This window comes from Pithys albifrons, chromosome 3 (genome assembly GCF_047495875.1).
Source record: "Pithys albifrons albifrons isolate INPA30051 chromosome 3, PitAlb_v1, whole genome shotgun sequence".
Taxonomy (NCBI): domain Eukaryota; kingdom Metazoa; phylum Chordata; class Aves; order Passeriformes; family Thamnophilidae; genus Pithys; species Pithys albifrons.
The window spans coordinates 20,771,111-20,791,805 of record NC_092460.1 but is presented as its reverse complement, the minus strand read 5'-3'; the positions used below and the strand labels follow the sequence as shown (position 1 = coordinate 20,791,805).

Here is a 20,695-nt window from a genome sequence, read left to right as displayed (position 1 = left end):
GGATAAACTTGGCAAAATTTGTCACTGAGAGAAAACTGTCCACAACTGCATTAGTGAAATGCTCATGTATGTAGCTATTACCCTTCTAGCAGCATGAATGCTTGAAAATAAATTTTCAAATAACTTAAAATATGTGGCAGAATTGGGAGGGACCACTTTCTGCCTTCCAGAAGAGAAGAGGATTTAATCTGGAGCCATTGATTTACTCTTGGCTGATACTGTAAAAGTTCTGATTTTGTTTCTAAGCATGGGAATTAGGGCAAAGGTTTGGACATGATGTGTAGTCAATGGAAACTCTTGCGTTTACTTTCTATTTTCTTTTCTTCTCTAGTTTTGCATACTGGAAAAAGGTGGTTTATCATATGTCCTGTGGTGGAAAACCCAACTACGGATGCCCCCGAGTTTTCTCCCCCAGTACCTCCCAGTGCCCAGCAGACAGAAGGGCCGGGTATGTCCAAACTTTATACAAATGTCTCCTCTGTAGCTGCTCTGTGCTTCTGTCCTCATCTGGCTTAGCTGTGATGGTTTCTCTTCATTTAATTGGAGGAATAAAAATGATGAATTTTCTTAAGTTGTGCGTTTACAGAGTGTTCCTGCTATTGAACCAAATTGGGGATCTTTATCTGAGCTTCAGAAAAGTGGCAGTATTTTAGCTCTGCCTTATGCTATCAGGTAGATGAAGTCCTTGTCACTGCAGTGCGTTTTCAGTGCAGTATTTTTTGCATAAACTGCAAATTCTTGTTTGATGGGCATAACAGCTGTTTTCTGGCAGGAAGCAGTAAGGACTTGTCCCTACAGCTGGCCAGGGGGATTGGCAGTGATTTCCTTTCCTTAAGAATTTCACCTTTTGTTTGTGCTCTCTCTAGACCAGGAGCAGTTGGATGAGCAGCCCGTGAGCTCGGCGGTGACGGAGATGCCTGGGGCTGGGGCTGGCCAGCAGCTCACCCTGCACGGAGGGGTCTGTGACAGCCCCCTGAGAGCTGTCCCATCCTTGGCACCAGCTCCTGCTGCAGCAGCTTCCACCAGCATCCCGAACCAGGCAGAGTTCCCAGCCCCAGCCCTGCTGGGATCTGCCCCAAGCATCCCAGAGCAGGCGGGGGCTGGCGGGGGTCAGCTGGAGTACCCCCCAGCGCTGGCAGCAGTGCACCCTCCGCCAGGCACGCCGGCGCCCCATGCCATGGGGCCAGAGGAGCCTCTTGATGCCCCAGCCCCGCAGCTGCAGCCGCCGTCAGATGAGGCGGTGTGTGTGCCCGACGTGGAGCTGGCCTGCTGCAGTGTGGGACCGCACAAAGCCGTGCCCGTGGCTCCTGGCCCGCTCTCAGCGCTGCCGGACGCCGTGGTGCTGGAGCGGCAGCCGGTGGCGCAGGTGCCGCCGCTGCCAGAGGGCAGCCAGCCCGGCACGGGGCCGCTCGCCTTCGCCAGCCAGCCGTTCCCCGTGGCCCCTGACAGCCTGGCCCTGGCGGGGTCCCAGCTGCAGAGCCCCACGCAGCTGCCCCTGGCCCCTGCCCAGCCGCTGGCTGTGGTGCCACCAGCGCAGCCGCTCACCGGCCCCGGCGCTGGGGTCAGCCTCCTGCAGCAGCAGAACCCCCCTGGCACTGCTGAATCTGACGGGGAGGGACCCCCCAGGGTAGACTTCGTGGACAACACAATTAAAAGCCTTGATGAGAAGCTGCGCAATTTGCTGTACCAGGAATATGTTCCGACTTCTTCTGCGTCGGCAGGGACGCCGGACACCTCTGTCCTCCCGGAACAGGGTGACAGTGAATTCACCTTGCAGCCTTTTTCTGAAGAACAGGCTCCCATGTTGGTGTTGGATGGGAGGGACCCGGTCTATGGCGTCCTGGACACCGGCAAGGAGGTGAGTGCTGCTGCCGAGCCACCCGTGCCCCTGTGCCCTCTGAGGGCGTGCCCTGCCCAGCCCTGGTCAGTCCCACAGCAGCTCTGCCCTTCATCCCCCCAAACCCAGCCTGTTAGGGCTAGCACGGGGGCAGAGCTCAGCACCCACACCCCTGTGGGAGAACACGTGCACATCTCCTGCTTCCCTAAACATTCCGTGTCTCTGCTCCAGGGTATGTTACCTTTGCCTGCGGACTGGCTTTCCAGTGTGAAAGCTCTCTTAAATTTTCTCCTGGTGGATGCATCCCAATTCATTTTACAGAAATGCTTGTTAGTGAAAGCCAGACTTTTCCCTTGGATTTAAAGGTGGTGTAATATCTACTTCATCTCCTCTTGTGTCCTGTGTCCAAAGCAGACTGAAATGTGTTTGCTTATTTGTAGTTTGCAACGTGCAAGTAGGGTAGTCATTCTAGTTCTGATGAAGACAGTTGTGCTTCAATAGGATTTTTTTAAAATATAAATTAATGGCAGTAGTTATGGTTCCTGCCTTCCAAGTCGGTCTGAATAAAGCAGACGCTTCAGGAGCCTGTGCCTTGTCAATGTGCTGCAGGCAGAGGCAGACACTCCATAGGCAGGAGTTCACTCTGCTTCCTGGAATGATTTCTTTTGTCTTCTCCTAAGCTTGGCAGAGCAGGACTGCCCTGGAAGCCTCTAAGGCAAGTGGTAGCAGGGGGTCTGGCAGTGGGTGCTCAGTGTCTCAGCTGAGTCCCCATGTTATGTTCTTTCAGATAAATTCTCAAGTTTATGAAATCAGCAGATTTGTAGAACTTTGTGCTAGAAGGTCAGTGTCTGTTCCAGGCCCTGGCACAGGTTGCTCAGAGAAGCTGGGGCTGCTCCATCACTGGAAGTGTCCGAGGCCAGGTTGGACAGGGCTTGTAGCAACCTGGGCTAATGGAAGGTGTCCCTGCCCATGGCAGGGGGTGGAAGGAGATAGTCTTGAAGGTCTCTTCCAACCCAAACTGTTCCATGATTCTCTATCTTACTTCAAAAGTAGCATTTCTGGAGGTAACTCCATCCCCACTAGCAAAGCTGAGGCTGTTCTGGATGGACTCTTATCACTGCTTGAGAGACACTGTACAGGGCAGGAAAGCAGCTGCACTCCAGTGGCTGTTCAGAGTGTGTTGTTTTCTAATGATAAATGACTTTCTACAGCAGGTAAAATTTTCTCTCCATGCAGGGTGTTATGTCTCTCCAGTAAATGGAATTTGTTCTGTTAAAATCTGTGCCAATAAGGAAAGAGTCGTAGAACTTCTGAAGGCAGACATACAGATGAAGAATGTGCAGTCTGGCTGGAAAATCAAACCAGTCAAAACCCCAAGCATGTGTATATATAATATACTGAATTTTAGTAACTTGGGCTGCAGTTCCCATTGTGATGTTGCCACTGCTTTATTTCTTCCAAGCAAGGAAAAACAGTGGAGGATTTGGAGGCAAAGCTCTAAGGCCACCTCTACAGGCACTGTGAAATTGTTTAATATTCCCTGATAGTGCGAGGGCAGCGAGGGAGGGAGAACACATTGCCATTGTGCTTCCTGAGTGAGACTGAAATGGTGTTTCTTTTTTCCAAGTTTGAGCAGTTGGATGTCACTGGCATTGGGGCACATCGCCCAGAAGCAAGAGGTGGGTCAGCAAGTGGAACAGGTAATGCTCCTTCAGTGCTACCTGCACACAGTCCCTGCTCCAGCATCCCCTCCCTGCCCACTTCTCCCTGCCTGCAGGGCACTGCCCAGCACTGCTGTTCAGGAGCCTGGTTTTAGCAACCCATACTAAACATCTCATTTCTGTTAACCTTCCTGAAAACTCCCTCTCAGGAGGATTTGTTTTAACCCATAAGCATAGTTCCTGTCTCGGGTGTAGGTGTGGGGTGTTCACACAGAAGGTTGCATTCCCAAAGGGCAATTTCCAGTGCCCTTAAAAAGTCCCTCAGAATTCCTGGGTTTCATAAAAAGTATTGACAAAAATAATGTTGAGGGTCATCCATGTGGGGGAAGCCCGGGGAATTTTGAAGGGAGTCCCATGGAGCACTTGTCTTAAGGTATTTGGAGCCACAATGGCACTTCCTAGAGCATCATAGTAGGAGCCTCAGAAAGAACCTGGGTATTTATTTACCTGCCTAACTATTTATTTACCTCCATTCACCTATTTATTTGCCTGAGTTTACCAAATACTTCACCTCCGTTCAGCTTTCTTGAAACTCTTGGGGAGTTTTACAGGCTGAGCAGTGCCACACTGCTCCTGCTGTCATGGGTGGGGTTGGGGAGGGCTGATAATATACATATATTGTAAGACTGTTGTGGCAGATCTGGCTGCCAGGTCTGTGTGACAACCTCTAGGCCATTCTAGTCCTGGTGGACATTAATTGTCCCCTGCTTTTAGGGCAGTGTGAGAGGGTTTTGGGTATCTGGCATCCACTGGTCTCCCTACAGGCAAAGAAGAGTGTTCACAAGCAGAATGTAGTGCTGTGCAGTAAAATCAGTGTATCTTAGAAACGGTCCGGCACTGCTGTATTGTCACCATTTCAGAGCTCTGAAGTGACAGATTTGGCTGTGTCCTCGCTCTGTGCAGTGCGTGCCACACAAATGCATTTGTGCATTGATCTGGCTTCAAAACCATGTCAGGGTGTGAAATAGTCATGACTGATTAGTGCTGCCACTACTGTTGTGCTTCTGGTGTGATTCTGTGGTCCAAGTGGCCACCTTTTGGGCTTATAATTTGCACTTTCAGCAGTGTGTCCTTAACTTCATTTCAGGTTTGAGGTGTTGGTGTCAGTACCTGTCACAGGGAAGGTGTGAGGAGACACTGGCCTGTCCATGGTCACTGTGTGTCTCTGAGACAACCAGAACACTGTGGTAGTGCAGGCCCAATGTACCATGGAGCTTCCATCCTTTTTTTTTTCCTCTCAAAAATGTTCAACTGACTTAGGAAATTCACACTCCTATTATCTGAATTCCCCAAATCAATAGATCTGGGTACTTGCAGATGTTTTATATTGCCATTGCTATTGCCTGCTGCATTACAAAAATTGGGCTTTCAAATTATTCTGCAGTACTACATTTCAGTTTATCACAATGAAAACATTGACTTTTATTATAGTAAAACATTTGAGACATGAATTCTCTTTTTCCATGTTTAAAACAGGTTCAGCTGTGAGCATCACTTCAACTCCCGCTGCTGCGGCACAGGGTCTCCTTCAGGTAACCAGAACTAGGATCAGTTTTGATTGTGCTTGATTGTTGCTGTTACTTTCAAAATTAATCTCTTGCTTCCTGCAGGCTACACCTCCATCATCAGGCACAACTCCTCAGATGGAAGCATCCCAGAGGAGCGAGGAGGCAGAGAGGATGGCTCCGCCCGCGCACACGGAGAGCGTAACGCGGCGATCAGCAGCAGATGGGGTGATGGATAACCTTGGTGGGGATGGCTCGCTGGACTCTGGTTCCTGTGGCAAACAGGCTGAGGCTCAGGGGGGTGGCACCCCTGCCAAAACCATTGGCAGGTTCTCGGTGGTCAGCACACAGGATGAACTCACACTGGCATCCCCGCACTGCCTGCGCTTCTCGGCGCCACCGGACGTGTACCTGGACGAGCTGCCGTCCAGCCCTGACATGAAGACAGCGGTGCGGCGCATGCAGACGGCCTCGTCCGTGGACGTGCTCTGCGACCAGCCCTCCAGCGACTCTGCCGACGAGCCGTGCCCGCGGCCGCCGGCAGCTGCCCAGCTGTCCCCGCCCAGCGGCAGCGCTGCCACTGACCTGATCAAAAAGGCGGCTGCTTTCCTGCAGAGGTCCAGCAAAGGTGGCTCCGTGGGCGTGGAGTCGCCCAATGGACAAAGCGCCAAGATTCCCACCATCAACATAACATCCTTCCACTCACAGTCGTCCTACATGAGCAGTGACAATGACTCCGAGTTTGAAGATGCTGATATGAAGAAAGAGTTGCAGAACCTGAGAGAAAAGTATGTTGGGATGCAGGAATACAAGGGGAGTTTGTGTTGCCATCCCTTGGCAGCAGCTGAGTGTGGGATGAGAAGAGCTGTTATAGTAAACTGGTTCTGTGGGGAGGTTGTCTCAGGGCAGGGTTAGGTTGGACATTAGAGAAGGTTTCTTCCCCCAGAGGGTGATGGGCACTGACCAGTCTCCCCAGGGCAGTGGACACAGCCCCAAGGCTGCCAGAGCTCCAGGAGTGTTTGGATGATGCTCTGGGGCACAGGGAGTGACTCTTGGGGATGGGCCTGTGTGGGGACAGGAGCTAGACTTGATCCTTACGGATCCCTTCCAACTCAGCATAATCTGTGATTCTGTGAAATTTGGCTTCACTAGAACCTTCCCCCAGATGTCACAATGCATCCTTCTATGCATCACCTTATTTGCCACTTCTGTTCAGAAGAATAATTCATAGAATCCCAGAATGGTTTGAGTTGGACAGGACCTTAAAGATCATCTCATTCCAACCCCCTGCCATAGGCAGGGACACCTTCCGCTGGACCAGATTGCTCCAAGCCTTGTCCAACCTGGCCTTAAATAATAATAATTCAATATTAATTCAATAATAGCTCAATAATAACTTAGTGACTTAATAGTAACTTGTGTAAACCAAAACCTTTTTTGCTGCTGCTCCTTCCCACAGGGAGGCTGTTGTGCTGCCAGCCCTGAGAGCTGACTGCTTTAAATTTGAACATTTTCTTCCTTTCTTGGCAGGTGATGGGTAAAAACTAGAATTGGATGGTAGTTTAAACAAAATATTAAATTTTATCTTGGGTATAATGGTTTTGCTGAATACAGATGATGCATCTTTTTAAAACAGAGCAACAGTAATATAAAATGTTTAAACTGACATAATGCCATCATGAAATCTGTGCTATAAATGAGGTAATGATTAGTGATTCATGTGCTAGTGGCATGTTTATGGGAAGCACTTGTGGGTTTTTTCATGTTGAACTTTTCACACTGGTGTACTTACCTTCAGAGTTCACTTTTTTGAAGTCACTGGTTTGAAGAGAGAAGTTCTGGAGCTTTTGGAGTTCCTGCGAGATCTCATATCAAAATCAGCTGGTTTGGCTGAGAATGTTGAAAGCCTTTTTAGTTGTCTAGGGTTTGGTCTTATAAATAAATAAATATTTGAGAAGTCTGTCAGAATCATGAAATGATTTGGGTTGGAAGGGACCTTAAAGTTCATCCAGTTTGACTCCCCTGCCATGGACAGGGACACCCTCCACTGGTCCAGGTTGCTCCCAGCCCCATCCAGCCTGGCCTTGAACAATTCCAGGGGTGCAAAGTCACCACAGATAGACAGTTACAACTTCACATACTTGGGGGTGAGCAGTTGATTATTCTGTAACCAAAGAGTGTTTTGTTTCATCTTTCACAATAATTACACTGTCAAGATGTGATGCTTTGTCAAACACATCACTAGCAGAGTTTGTTGGGTTTTTTTTGTTTTTTAGGCATATGAAAGAAATTGCTGAGCTCCAGACCCAGCAGAAGAACGAGATTGAGGCCCTGTACATACGGCTGGGGAAACCCCTCCCTCCCAACCTGGGCTTCCTGCACTCTGCCCCCCCGAGCGGCCGCCGCCGCAGGACCAGCAAAAACAAGCTGAAAGCTTCAAAACTCCTAAACCCTCTGGTCCAACAGCTCAGGAGTGGAACATCAAGCACAAGTAGGTGCCTTGGGGTGCTTCCCTGTGCCTGTTGCTTATGGCAGTTGTGACTCTGCTGTGTGATGGCAAGGACTGCAGGAAAGGATGGAATTTTGGTGGGTTTGAACTGGAATCCTTTTCGGACATCTTCTCCCAGCTCCCAGTGCTGAGCCATCCCTGCTCTGCATTAGTTACAGCACTTGGCAGAGGAACAATATCGCACTTTAATTTGGAAAACAGCCTGGTTGCATCTTCTCCTTTGCCCAGATTCTGTTTATTGATGTTCATGTTCACTTTTTAGGTGCTGTTGTCCCCTATTGATCAGGTGCTGTATCTTGTCGTTGTTTACTTTTTCCTGCAAGATGCCAGATGAAAAAGATGGGATTGTATTTGCTTCCCCAAAGGATGGAATGTAAAAGCAGTTACAAAACGATGAGGGATGCTTTGACCATATGAAGTAGTGTGAGATTTTTCACACAGTAGCACAGGGTTGAGACATTATCTCTTGCAAAAATATAAAAATCTTATTTAGCTGGAAAATATCGATACACCCCAGTACCACTTTCTTCAGTGAAATGTAGAACAGAGTATCAACAATCTTCCTTCAGCTTAGTTCATGCTGTTATTTAGGGGAGCAGCAGCATTTCCAGCACCCATCCTGTGTTTCAAACTGGCGGGTCTTGTTTTCAGTGTTGCTGAAGGTCCCCTTTGATTTTCATTGCATCAATCTTTATAGACAGACTGTTCAGGTGGTTTTTACTTTTAGGTAAGGAAAAACAAAGGTGTTCAGAGGCAGTAAGTTCTGTGGTCCATCTTGAGTCTGAGAGTTCTTGCCCACAGGGACTGGAGCGATGTTGAATAGTGTTTCTGCCTCTTTGAGCAGCAGTTTTGCCTGATGTCTGTAGGTTTCACTTCCCTTCCCCTGTGATGAGATACTCAGAATGGCAATTTTGTCCTTGAGACATTCATTTTCCAGTTTGTTCCTGGGTTCTCTCTAGCTGTTTTCCCTCTGTCTCTTCACAAATCCCACATCTCTGTCCTCTCGTGGCTCATACCCAGGTGCTGAAAGAATTCAAGCTTATTTCTGCGTTAAATGTCCCAATTCTCTCTTTTTTAAACCCTTGCCACCTTCACTTAGAGCCCAGAAATCTTCTCAGTTAGATCACTGGTCCATTTATTCATTCCTTTCATATTATTTTCTAGGTTTTGAGACACTGTCTGAAGTTCACATCATCTTTAAAGAATCTGTATTCCTGCCTGAATCTGCTCACCCTGAAGTGTGTAGATTCCTCAGATTTTGCCCTTCCTCGATCCTTTCTCAGGGATCAAGGACAGGCAGTTTCTGGTAGTTATTGGCGTTACTGTCGTTTCTTTCCACTGTTAGATGCTTTGGCATGATTACAAAATACATGATACATGATTACAAAAGTGTTTTGGTTTTAAAGTGTCTTTACCTGAGATACCTGTGTTGACAGAGGTATAGAGACAGACATTTATCTAGATATCTATAAATGTGTATCTATAAATGTATAGATATTTAGATAAATATAATGATAGATGCTTAGGTACAAATATTTGTATATATGTGTGTATCAAAATAAATATCTAGATATATAAATATGTAGTTAGATGCACAGATAGAGATATTTGTATATATGTATGTATCAGAATATATAGATGCATAAATATGTAGACAGATGCACAGATACAGATATTTGTATATATGTATTGAAATAAATGTATAAATATATAGACAGATGCATAGGTACAGGTATTTGTATATAGATATGTATCAAAATATAAGTAGCTATATAGATGTATAGATACAGATATTTATATAGAGATATGAATCTACACAGATATCTTGGGTAAAATAGAGAATATATGTAACATACAATATCTATAGAGAAAATATATTACACATTAAAAAACCACCAGAATACAAAATACCTTTGTAATCATGTGTTGCATGGATTTATCAGAAGCATCTAACAGTGGCAATGACAATTACACTCAATAAGGTTCATGTCTGCAGCAACCTTTTATTCCTCTCCATTTGCTTAATTTCACCTTTGGTGTTGGAGAGCAAAGCTCTGTGTCCCGTTCTGTCATTCCATGCATTCATCCTCCTCCTCAGCACAGCAGCAGCTCTCACTTGATTCCAGAAGTGCTCCCTGTGAGGCTCCTGGAAACACAGAAGAGAAACTGTGAAAATCAAACCTCCTCCTTGGAGCAGTGGGATCAGTGAGAGGCTGTGCAGCTTGCTGTCTGGTGTGGGCTGTCCCCAAGGTCTGTGCTCCAGAGAGGGCATCAGGATGGTGCACTGCTGTTCCTCTTGGTGCCACATTATGGGTGATTTGTGGACAGGGCTTTGCTGGTGTTTGCCATAGCACGTGTTGTGTCTGTTTGCTCCTGCAGGTAATGTGTCAGACTCTAAAGACTCACCCCACAGAGACCCCGGTCAGCCGCAGCCGGGGTCCCCCGAGGCTGCGGCGGTGCCGCCCCCTGCGCCCCCCAGCCTGGGGAAGGCTGTGCAGACCCAGCAGCCCTGCTCTGTCAAAGCCTCTCTGTCCTCCGACATCTGCTCCGGGCTGGGCCCCGACGGAGCCGACGCCAACGCAAGCTCCGGCCAAGGTGATTTTTCTTGCCGCCTGTTTCATGTCTCTTCCAGCACATGCTAAAATTAGTTCCCTTCCCTTAGGCTTGAACTTTTTAGGAGTGATAGAGGAACGTGAACCTTTGACAATCCAAATTAATGGTTTATGTTTGAAGAGATTATTTCAGTATTGTCAGAAGAGCAAAATTAAAGTATCTTACCAAGTGTTACCAGCACTGGAAAAGGCACACCCAAGACATTCCTAATTTTTAGGAAGGAAATACCTTTCAGTGGCTTTATACTGACACCTTCTCTAGAGTCTGCCTTACAGATTCCTGAGAAAAAATAAAAGAAAAAAAAGATACAGAAGGATAGGCTGTTATTTCCTTTGGTTCATTTTTTTTTAAGCCCCTTGATTCTGGTAGATCCTGAGCTCCTTATCATAAACTACCAAACTGTCTTGGGTGCGAGGGAAAATAAAAACAAAGTTAAAAGAAAACCAAGCCCAGGGGACCAAGTTATGTTTCCTTTCCCTAAGGGGTTCATTTTGTGCATGATTTGGGAGTCCCAGCTGCAGGACTGTAGCTTGGCTGTGCTCCCCAGCCCCCAGCTCTGAGACCTCTGTGTATTGCCCCCATCGTAGGCTTTGACTGATCTTGTTGCCATGCATATGGGAAGTTCTAATGATGATTAAAATACCTTCCTCTCATTGCACATCCTGCCAAACTAATCTACAAATTATCTATCTGTCCTCTTCTGCTGTTATTGCATCCTTTGTGTATGGTCAGTGAACTTGCTCCTCTTTGGCAAAGTTAAGGGGGAGATGTGGAGGTTTAACTAACAAAGCTGATTTGACTGATGGTTTAGGACATCTGATCACAGCTACTTGTACTTTATAAGTGTCTTTGTTTTCTTCCCTTTATATTCATTTGCAGGCTGGACGGTTTTCCACCAAACGTCTGAGAGAGTGACCTATAAATCTAGTAGCAAACCTCGTACCAGATTCCTCAGTGGACCTGTGTCTTTGTCCATCTGTTTGTATTTGTTCTTTTGTATTTTATCACAGTCCATCTTTCTTTTACCCCCTTTTTCCAAGTCCATGGTTTATATCTCTAATATGTTTGGCAGGATGCCCCTTTTTCTGAAACATCTTCTTTCTTTTTCTCTTTCTTTTAAGTAATCATCATGAACACACCTTATTTATATTAATTTTTCATATGAAAGCTTTTTTTGCACTGCTTTTGGCTCATGCCTGGGCACCAAAAGCATGTGTGGAAGATCTCATCATTTATTATATATATAGCCTGATGGTAAATTTTACCCTGGACTTACCAAAGCTTTTGTACTTTATGTGATTTCTGTTGAAGTAATTTTATTTGCAATGTGGCAAATATACATGTCTGCTGTCCCGGTTCCAGCGACAACAAAACGAAATCCACCCTTCTGTAGACGAATGGTCTCTTTCACACATGTTTGGACTCTGAAGACATGCATGTAGCAAGCTGATTCAGTTCTAGAAGGTCACTGGAGGGTATAACTTCCATACAAGGGCTGTATTAACACAATATACAGTACTGTTTATATCCACTCTATTTTCTTTAATTTTTTCCCCGCTCTTTGCATGTGGAAATGCTGAGACAACAGTGCTCCAGCTAGTTCTTTCCAAATCTCTGTCCCAGGTGGGCTTTCCCCCAGGCAGTCACTTTATTTACTTCTAAGTGAGCAGTTTTTGATGTACTCATAGAAGCAGGAAGATCTGGTTTCTCCAAGGGAGAGTCCCATCACCTTTTTGTGTAAGCTGATCTGGCTGAAGCACTTGACTCAGTTTATTATGACCTTATGTGACCTCAGAGATGAAGTCAATTAGCAGTTCATCAAAGCATAAATAAGTAAAAAGCAATATCAGATTTTCAGATGATACTTGGAAATGGATTGTTAGGATCCAGGAGTTCTGTCTCAAATAACTGTGCACCTTCTATTTATACCCTATTCTTCTGACTTCTTAAGTAATTGGCAATTCCACCAAATGATATCAAGCTATGTAATTACAAAATTAAGACTTTTTTACCCAATTGTAGATGCTGCTTTTTAGGCAAACGGATTTTGCTTGTACAATAAAGATATGTTGTGCTGAACAGGTACTATAGGCCACTTACATATAACCTTAGAAAGGCTGATAATGTTCTTGAGGAAGTGTTTGGTTAAATAACTGTGGGTTTGCATTAATATTGGATCTCCTCTTGGAGTTCTGCATTGCTCATCACTCTCCAGGGGGTTCAGGTCAAAGGCACAAGACCACTCAAATACACTCCTCCTGATTTTATGAGTAAACAATATTCTAAAATGTAATCTTGATTCTTTTTGTCTGAGCTCCCTGAAAGCCCAAGCACTCAGGTTCTTGAAAACTGACGTTTACTGAATTTATTATCATGTAAGATTTTAACAACTGGTGAAGTCGTGAGACAATTTTGCATTCTGGGATTTTTTCTGAGAACCTGAGGGGAATTCTCAGCTCCCAGATGTTCCCACTTGGTGTTACAACGGCCACAGTAATTTCTTCCTCTGCACATGTAATTCCCAGAAGTCGTTTCATTAATCTTCCACAGAACTACTATTCAGTAGGATTCAAAAAAGACTGGGAGATGGTAATTAAAAACCAATGTATTAAAAATGTTTGGGTGCATGGATATTGTGAATGAAACCAAGGGAATATGTAAATCCTTGGAATGGTGAAGTTTCCTGGTGCATAAATAACTGGGCATGACTAATTGCTTTCTGTTCTCAGCCCATATGCTCTCTGGGGTTCCTCTGGGCTCAGGAGGAGCTTTGCACTCCCCCGGTCCTGAGTCACACCAGGAGATGGACCATGTTGCAGGCACTTCCCCCTGGCTCATCAATCCAGAGTCACCACTGAGTAGATTCAAATCCTGAGAACACAGCTTGGTTTCCAGTGCTGCCTCTCCCTTGGGATGCCAGACAGGTCCCGATGGCTGAGTTATGGGCAGGTTTTGGTGGGACAGGAGGTTATTCCAGCTTGTTTTCCCAGTGAGCCCTGCAGGTTGGTCATGTGTGTGTGTGTGCAGGGGAGGGGATGGGGCTGGGTGCAGTCCCGTCCTTCCCCAGGGCTGACTGGGGCTGGGGCTGGAAGGACATAGGCTGGTGGTTCTGCTGAGCTGATATCCAGAGCAGCCATGACCAGGGACCTCAGGAAAAACAGTGCTTGAGGTCATGGGGCTTGGAGCAACCTGGTCTAGTGGAAGGTGTCCCTGCCACATTGGGTTTGGAGTGAGATGGGCTTTTAAAATGGTCACTTCCAACTCAAACCATCCTTGGATTCTGTTATTTGAAAATGATATTGATGGGAATGCCAGATGGCTCATGTTCCTCTGGAAGGGATACCAGTTGACCCAGCAGGCAGGCAAAGCCAAGGCCTTGGACTGGGCACTAAGCATGTCTGCATCCATGCCCTATTCCTGGAACTGTCCAAGGCCAGGCTGTATGGGGCTTGGAGCAACCTCGTCTAGGGGAAGGTGTCCCTGCCCATGGCAGGAGGTCTGGAATGAGATGATCTTTAAGATCCCTTCCAACCCAACCCATTCAGGTCAGGTTCCATGATCTGCAAGCAGAGTGTGTGCCAGGTGTGCAGGGCTGGGATGTGGCCAGTCAGTGCCAGCAGCTCAGGGGTGTGTCCAGGCAGCTGAGGGACCCGAGCCTAATCCATAGCTTTCCCTGAGAATTCTTACTGTTTGAGAGCTGTTGGGAAACATTGTGCTGGATTTTCAGAAATGCTCTGAATCTCTATGTTTGATTAAGGAAAACCAGCCCTCTGGGGAGGTGGGATATTCCAGAGGGAGACCTCTTGCTGCATAAGCAGAAGAGTCAGCAGCAACCTGAAAAAGAAATGTTGGGATGCATTAAAGGCAGGATCACAAGTATCTCTTGCTCTGGTTACAAGATCCATCAAACTTGAACACTTTCACAGTGTTCTCCAGGACCTTTGTATCTGTTCCCCATGTCCAGTATTGATTTATCCTTAGTACTTTCCATGAAATAAAGTATTTTTGATGGGCTTCAGCATAATTTTAGCCTGAGTTCCTTTCCTGGGTTAAATTGCCAGGGCATCCTAGGGAGGAGATTCTGCTGATCGTGAGTGGAATTTTCAAAGCTCCATTTGGCTTAGGCTCGGAATATTGTGTGAAGTAATTTGTGTCAGGTCTGTAGCAATTAATATACTGTATGTGCATATGCAATTATGGAAATGGTCTAGCAGTTTATTGCCATTTCCATTTTTTTGGTAGCTCTCCAGCTTTTTGGCAGCTGTTAGAGTGCAAATATGGGACAGTGGATTTTTTCTGTCCTGTATGATATAGTAGGTATTTAATTCCTCAAATAAGAAATCTGGACTTGGAGGTAAAGGACTCTGCTGAACTCTCACAGTCTTACATTAAATCTTAATTATTACTCATCTCCTTAACTTTGCAGTTCTTAAACACCTTGATTTTAGCAGTAATCCAATTAATCTGGTGAATTAGATCTACAAAGTGAATTTTTAATTGCGATTGAATTTAAAACCTGCTGTAGCCAGTGACTGTCAGTCCTGCTGCAGGCAGTGCCACACAGTTTGGGAATGTTTCCCATGTCCCTGGCCCCACGCTGGGGTGATGCCCCTTGGCAGGAGCAGCTCTGTTTGGTACTGGCTCTCCTGTGATGTTTTCCCCTAAAGCTGCCTCCTCTCACACAGTGTGTTGTGAGTCTGTCAAGTGTTGCCTCTCCAAGGGCCCTGGATCAGATTTGGCACCCGAGGTGCAGAGGAACCTGTGCCTGGGTGTGCAGGAAGTGATTAAAACGTGTTTACCTGCATTTGAGCACGTACTGCAGTCAGCTGCCTGCTTTTATTTCTTGCAGGCAATTGCTTTCCATTTGCATTCGTACTGGGTAAGAACTGCCTTTGCTGCAGGAAATAGCCTTCTAGGATTGCTGCCACGGCCAATTCCATCATGGGAGTTCTTTCCATAATGGGAGTTGGTGGCTAACTTTGGGATAGGCAAGGTAAGGTGTATCTGAGGGAGAAGGGAAGATTTAAGAATACAACACAGATGGCTGAGTTGTGAATGTGACCATGTTTGTTATCTGGGTTTTGAGATGAGGACTAAACTTGGTCATGTTTGCATTGCTGTAGTCTTGTTCTTCTGATTTTCCCAGGATACAAACCTATATGAACTATATGAAATGATAAGAAATTCTTTTAAAGCAATCCTCTCTTCCTCCTCATGCTGCCCATATCCAAACAAACATTTCCCCTTACTTCCTCCCTCGTTTCTTTACTTTCTCTTCCTCAGTCTCTGACTGACATCTCCTCTTTCTCCTCTGAAGACTCATTCAGGGCCTATGTCAGCCTGGATCTGCAATCTCAGAGTTTAAAGCTTCATTTATGGCACAGTAACATAAAGTACCTCCACTGTTTACTCCAGAGAAAAAACACATCCATCCTCTGTCTTTCTTTTTTGCCCCACTCTAATGTTGCTCATGTGTTCAAATGCCTCTTCCCAACAAACTCGCCATACCCCATGTCAGGACACTCATCTCCTCCCATACCATAACAATATTCTTCTTACCAAGTCCAAAATACCTTTCAGGAAATTTGGCACCCAAATAGCAGCGGTGCCGATGTCTGGCAAGATCTGACAGTGGGATCGGGGTCTCGGCACACTTTGGCACTCTGCTGTCTGTCCACAGGCTGTGTAAAACCATGATGAAGGATGGGACAAGATAATAATGACAAAAACATGTAGTTTAGTTGAATTAAAACTCAACTACCCTGCTGGATTGTTTCTTTGCACTTGGACAAGGCATGAGGGAAACTCATTCACAGTTTGGTTAAATTGAAGTTCAGAATCTCACATTTATAGACACAAATCGTACAAATAAAATATTTGGAAACAATTGGCCTCAGACCTGCAGAACAATGTATCTTTTTGGACTTGTAAAACAGGAGTTTTGGGGTTGCTTTATGGTTTGTCTTTGCAGCCAGACTAGCTTGACTTGTTCCTGAAAGCATTTTTGGCCTCCAATCACAAACTGAATTGACATCATTTCCTGCATTAATAGCTCACAAATCAAAACCTCCTATTAGGAAGCCAAGGCAATTTGGGGAAAAAAAAAAAGGAAAATTAAAAAACCCTCAACCAAAACACCAAAAAAACCCCCCAAAAAAGACCCAAACCCCAAACAAATGCATCTTTAAGTCACGAGCCCTTGCTTTTGGCATGCTGTGGTACTTTCCAAAGCTTCTGAATGGCTGCACATTAAGAAAGGTTTGAGCTGTCCAGTTATTTAGGCTTCCTTTACTCACCTGAACTGCTGACTTTGTCTGTCCTTTCTTGCATAATAACTACTTTTTGATTGCTTAAAAGTACAGAAGCTTGTCCGTCCGATTTGTTGTGTTTAGTCTTACCTAATTCTGTGTGTCTTGTATTGTTTTACCTTGTAGGGTCCACCTTGAAACGACTATGTCTAGGCAAAGATCACAGTAGTAGTAACTATCCCATTTTTGTTTCTCAGTATTTCCTTCATGGCATGGGATGTTCTTTGCTTTTTTATTACTGTTTTTTACTAAAAGCTAGTTGTTTAATAACTCGAGCTGATGCACTTCTATTAAACTAGACTGTATAAATAACTCTGAGACTTAATGCATGTGCTGTGATGTCTTGGGAACTCGCATGCTGCAGAGAGTTGTGCTGTGTGTGTGTGTGAGATGTGCCAGCATGCAGCCAGAAAACTGGGGTCAGTGTTTGTCTCTGAAATACACACCTTTATATGACTGCAGTTCTCTGCTGGAGGAATTGAGGGCTTAAAACCATCCCAGCCCCTTTGATCTGCATGAAATATTAAACACCAGTTGAAGAGCTTTCCTCTAAAAATCCTTATTTTTGTCACTTTGCCCCAAGTAAAGGAAAAGGGACTGAGCAGTATTTATTCACTTAGAAGTGACATTGCAGGTTGAATGCATGATCATTTAGAGGTTATTAATGTATTTTATATAACATAGGACTAATTAGTGTCCTTGGTTTCATTGGCTGGTAACTGATTAACAAGAGAAAAGAAGACTGAATGTTCATGTTTGTTTATATGATTTACTACCATTCTATGAACTTTTTGCTTAGAGAGATGGTCTTTATTTCCAATCTTTAGCTATCTCAAATATGTTAGCTGAAGAGTTAGTTCACATTTTCTGCTTAGGTCAAATGCAGGCTCCTTCAGTGTCAGTTCCCTGCAGAGCTTGTTGTGTCAGACTTGTAGTTACCAGTGCAGAAAAAGCACAGAAATATTTTTTGTAGTTCTAGGAAGAAGTGAACATATAAAATTAAACCTCTGTCAATGCTCTTCCTGACTGCTTTTATCTATACCAAAAGTTCTCTATCTTTGTCTCAAAAATTCACCTCCCACTACACCCTTGCTTCTTTCTGTTCTATTCATTCATAGATTCTGATGGGGGGTTTTCCCTAGAAATACATAAGTGGCCAAATAAATGGTCCTGACATCAGTAAGAGAGATAGTGGGTTCCCAGAGTCTTTGGGGCACAGGAGCCAGTCCTACCTGTAACCTCTGCAACAATGGCATTTTTCCAGGAAGACAGTGAACTTATGCCAGTAAAATAAATGGTAAATTAATTTTCTGAATACCTGCAGATTTAGCCGGACCTCCCACTTTCTTACGGCAGTCTGTGATGAGATGCTGTGTGCCTCGGGATGGCAGCCTTGCTGGGCTGCATTCCTGGCCTCTCTCCTGGCCTCAGTTTGCCCCAGAGAGAAGTTAGTGGCCGAAGTCACGTGTTGTGATAGAAAATACAAACCCATTGGACTTGGACCATTTCTTTAAGCAAAGGTGTTCTATAGCCAGGAGGGGGGAGGGTTAAAGGTCTGAAAAGCCAACACTTGAGTGGCAGTAGATGAGAAGGTGTTTGAGCTGCAGGGCTGAGGCTGAGGTGTCATTGTCAGTTCTCTCTGTGTGATTTTCCAGGATCCTCCACCAACAGCCTGGTGACGTGTCCTGAGCCCCTCCCGCAGTCGACGCTGCAGGTTCAGGCCAACAACAGCAACAACAAGAAAGGGACGTTCACAGACGACCTGCACAAGCTGGTGGACCAGTGGACGAGCAAAACTGTTGGAGCTGCACAGACAAAACCTTCTTTAAACCAACTGAAGCAGAACCAAAAAAGGCAAGACATGGAGCCAAAGGCTAACCCCATGCAAACGCAGAATGAGACATGTGGAGTAAGTGGCCCTCCTTGAAGGACATACCTTTTGCTATGTGTCTGACAGTCTTTGCAGAACTCAGATGTGGAGGAGGACATAGACTAAAGTTACACTAGATAGATGCTTCCTATAAAAGTCCAGCTCTTTTCACTCAGTACTAAACCGATTTTTTTTTAAAATCGTCTTTTGGAATAATCTTAAGGGATATAGGGGCTGCAATATATATATATATATATAAATATATATTTTTAAATTTCAAGCTGCTTATTAACAGAGATAACACAGCAATACTCATATCATTACCATCTGTGACTCAACTTTAGTTTCAACTTACTGAAGTTTTCTTCTTTTTGATGTTTGACATTAACTTTCCTTAAACAGAACGGTGGCTGTTGGCTTGGTGGTTGTGAGCCATTGTTTGAGTGGAATGGGAGTGAGTGAGTGCTGGGCTGAGAGAGGGGACAGCTGGGAGTGTGCTGACCCTTGCTTGTACTGGGCAACTTGATACAATTCTCAGAAATGCTGTGAAAGTGTCCTACAACAACCCCTTCATCATCCTCTTGTATTTTCAGCAGCAGGACAAAGCCACTGCACTGTGCATGTGTGCTCAGTGCTGGGGTCTGTGGCTGAGAGATGATACAGAGCGAGGCACAAAAAGGAACGAGATTCTATATATTCAGAATCCCAGTTTACCATTCTGTCCCACCCTGGCCTGGGTTTCCAGATCTCTTCTTTCTCCTCACAACTGGAGATTCTTTGACTAATAATTTTTGCTGGTTTCATCTTTTTGGAAGACTGAAAATTGAGCCAAAGTAGAGGAAAACAACAGTGAGGAGCTGCTTTGTAATCCCTTAAACCCAAGAGAAGCAGATCTGGGTAGTAACCCATTGCGTTTTTGGCATGTAGAAGGAAAGAAACCTTGTAGCAGTAGTAGCTGTGTGGTTGTTGGTGAGGTGAAATGTGCCAAGGAGGAACTGCACCACTGCCTGTGCTTTGGTACCTGCAGGTTCCTGAGTCTGTTGGGTCACTGACAGCACAGGGAAAAACATTTATGTGAATTTTTTAAGCAATTTGATTTCAATTCTTAGTTGCCAAAATGAGTGAAAAGTAAGTAATAATGGTTTAACCAACTCCAGAGTAAGCACCATCTACCTAAGACCCCAATAGTTCTCATAAAGGAGGTGTTAATAAACCCAATTGAAGATTTATAGAAAGTGATAATGAAGGCACAGATTTTGCTCTGGTAAGTCAGTTGTTACTCTCTTTTGGTGTGCTTTTTGCGCCGTTTTGGTGTCTTTTCCCTGAGACTCCTGCAGAATTTTGAAGTAATCAGTGGGGGTGTTTTGCCCACTTGTAACTTTGGAAAAGTGAGTAGTTATTTTGCTTATTTAAATCACATGTTAATATCAGTTTAGGGCTAATTTTACCCCTGTCTCAAAGCCTGTGGAGAAGGCAGATTGTCACTGTGAGACCAGCAGGAATGTCCCTGATCTTAAAGGGTTTGTGTCTTTCTCAACCATGGCAGTTGTTCCAGGGAACCAGCAGGCCTGACTGAAGTCTTTTGGACGTGATTTACAGGGAGGTTGGGATTCCCTGCTCTTCATTTCACATCATTTCTTGTGGTTTGTTGGAGCCCTGTGGTGTGGGTGAGACCTGGAGTGCTTTGGGGCACAAAGTCCTTGCAAGGACCATGGTGGCTGCACCAGAGGTGCAAGGGCAGATGGCAAACATTCCTGGTGCGGTTTTTGTTGAGTGTTCTGGCCATGAAGATGGCACAGGATGCTGTAGGTGACAGAAAATGAGGCAGTAGGATGATATAAAGGACTTTGACAAGGGTTGGTTTGGGAGTTGAGCATCATTCTGCTGTTTGTACTTTTTGAAGTCCACCCTAAAGGGGAAACTGAAGTGGAGGGAGGATTGGGCCCTGTGGTGTTGGGAGAGAAATGGCCAAAAGAGAGGAAGGGAATAGTGTGAGAGGACCCTTAGTGTGGACAGCTGGAGAAGTGACCTGTGTGTCATTGGTCAGAGGGATGAGCTCCATGGGGAGATTTACACCAGTGCTGAATCACAGCTGGGTCCACTGGAGGAACAAAAAGAACTCAGCAATTCACATAAAAGATGGGCCAAAATAGCTTTCCAAGAGGGTGAAAGTGAAACTCTGGCTGCACTTCTCCAGTCCATCTGGTAACACAGTCTTTTGTCACCTCTTCTGATCAGAAATGCTTTTGCACCAAAAGAATAAGGAGCACTAAGCAGATTTGCAGCCCGTCAGAGAAGGTTATAAGGTTTTATGCTGGAAATAAAGGCTGGA

At 45.2% G+C, this 20,695-nt stretch overlaps 1 protein-coding gene across 6 annotated transcripts in view; it reads left to right on the top strand.

Moving 5' to 3' along the window:
• WNK2 (WNK lysine deficient protein kinase 2) overlaps nt 1-20,695 on the top strand; it is a 131,056-nt gene that overhangs the window by 93,917 nt on the left and 16,444 nt on the right. For 3 of the 6 annotated variants that reach the window (XM_071550921.1, XM_071550922.1, XM_071550917.1), the window contains exons 18-27: nt 332-448; nt 867-1,858; nt 3,465-3,537; nt 5,035-5,090; nt 5,169-5,851; nt 7,340-7,554; nt 9,952-10,167; nt 11,065-11,163; nt 16,620-16,664; nt 18,149-18,402. In XM_071550921.1, the coding sequence (XP_071407022.1) occupies nt 332-448; nt 867-1,858; nt 3,465-3,537; nt 5,035-5,090; nt 5,169-5,851; nt 7,340-7,554; nt 9,952-10,167; nt 11,065-11,163; nt 16,620-16,664; nt 18,149-18,402 (2,750 nt within the window). The remainder of the gene's footprint in view (nt 1-331; nt 449-866; nt 1,859-3,464; nt 3,538-5,034; nt 5,091-5,168; nt 5,852-7,339; nt 7,555-9,951; nt 10,168-11,064; nt 11,164-16,619; nt 16,665-18,148; nt 18,403-20,695) is intronic. The other 3 variants (XM_071550918.1, XM_071550919.1, XM_071550920.1) reach the window with 3 other exon arrangements.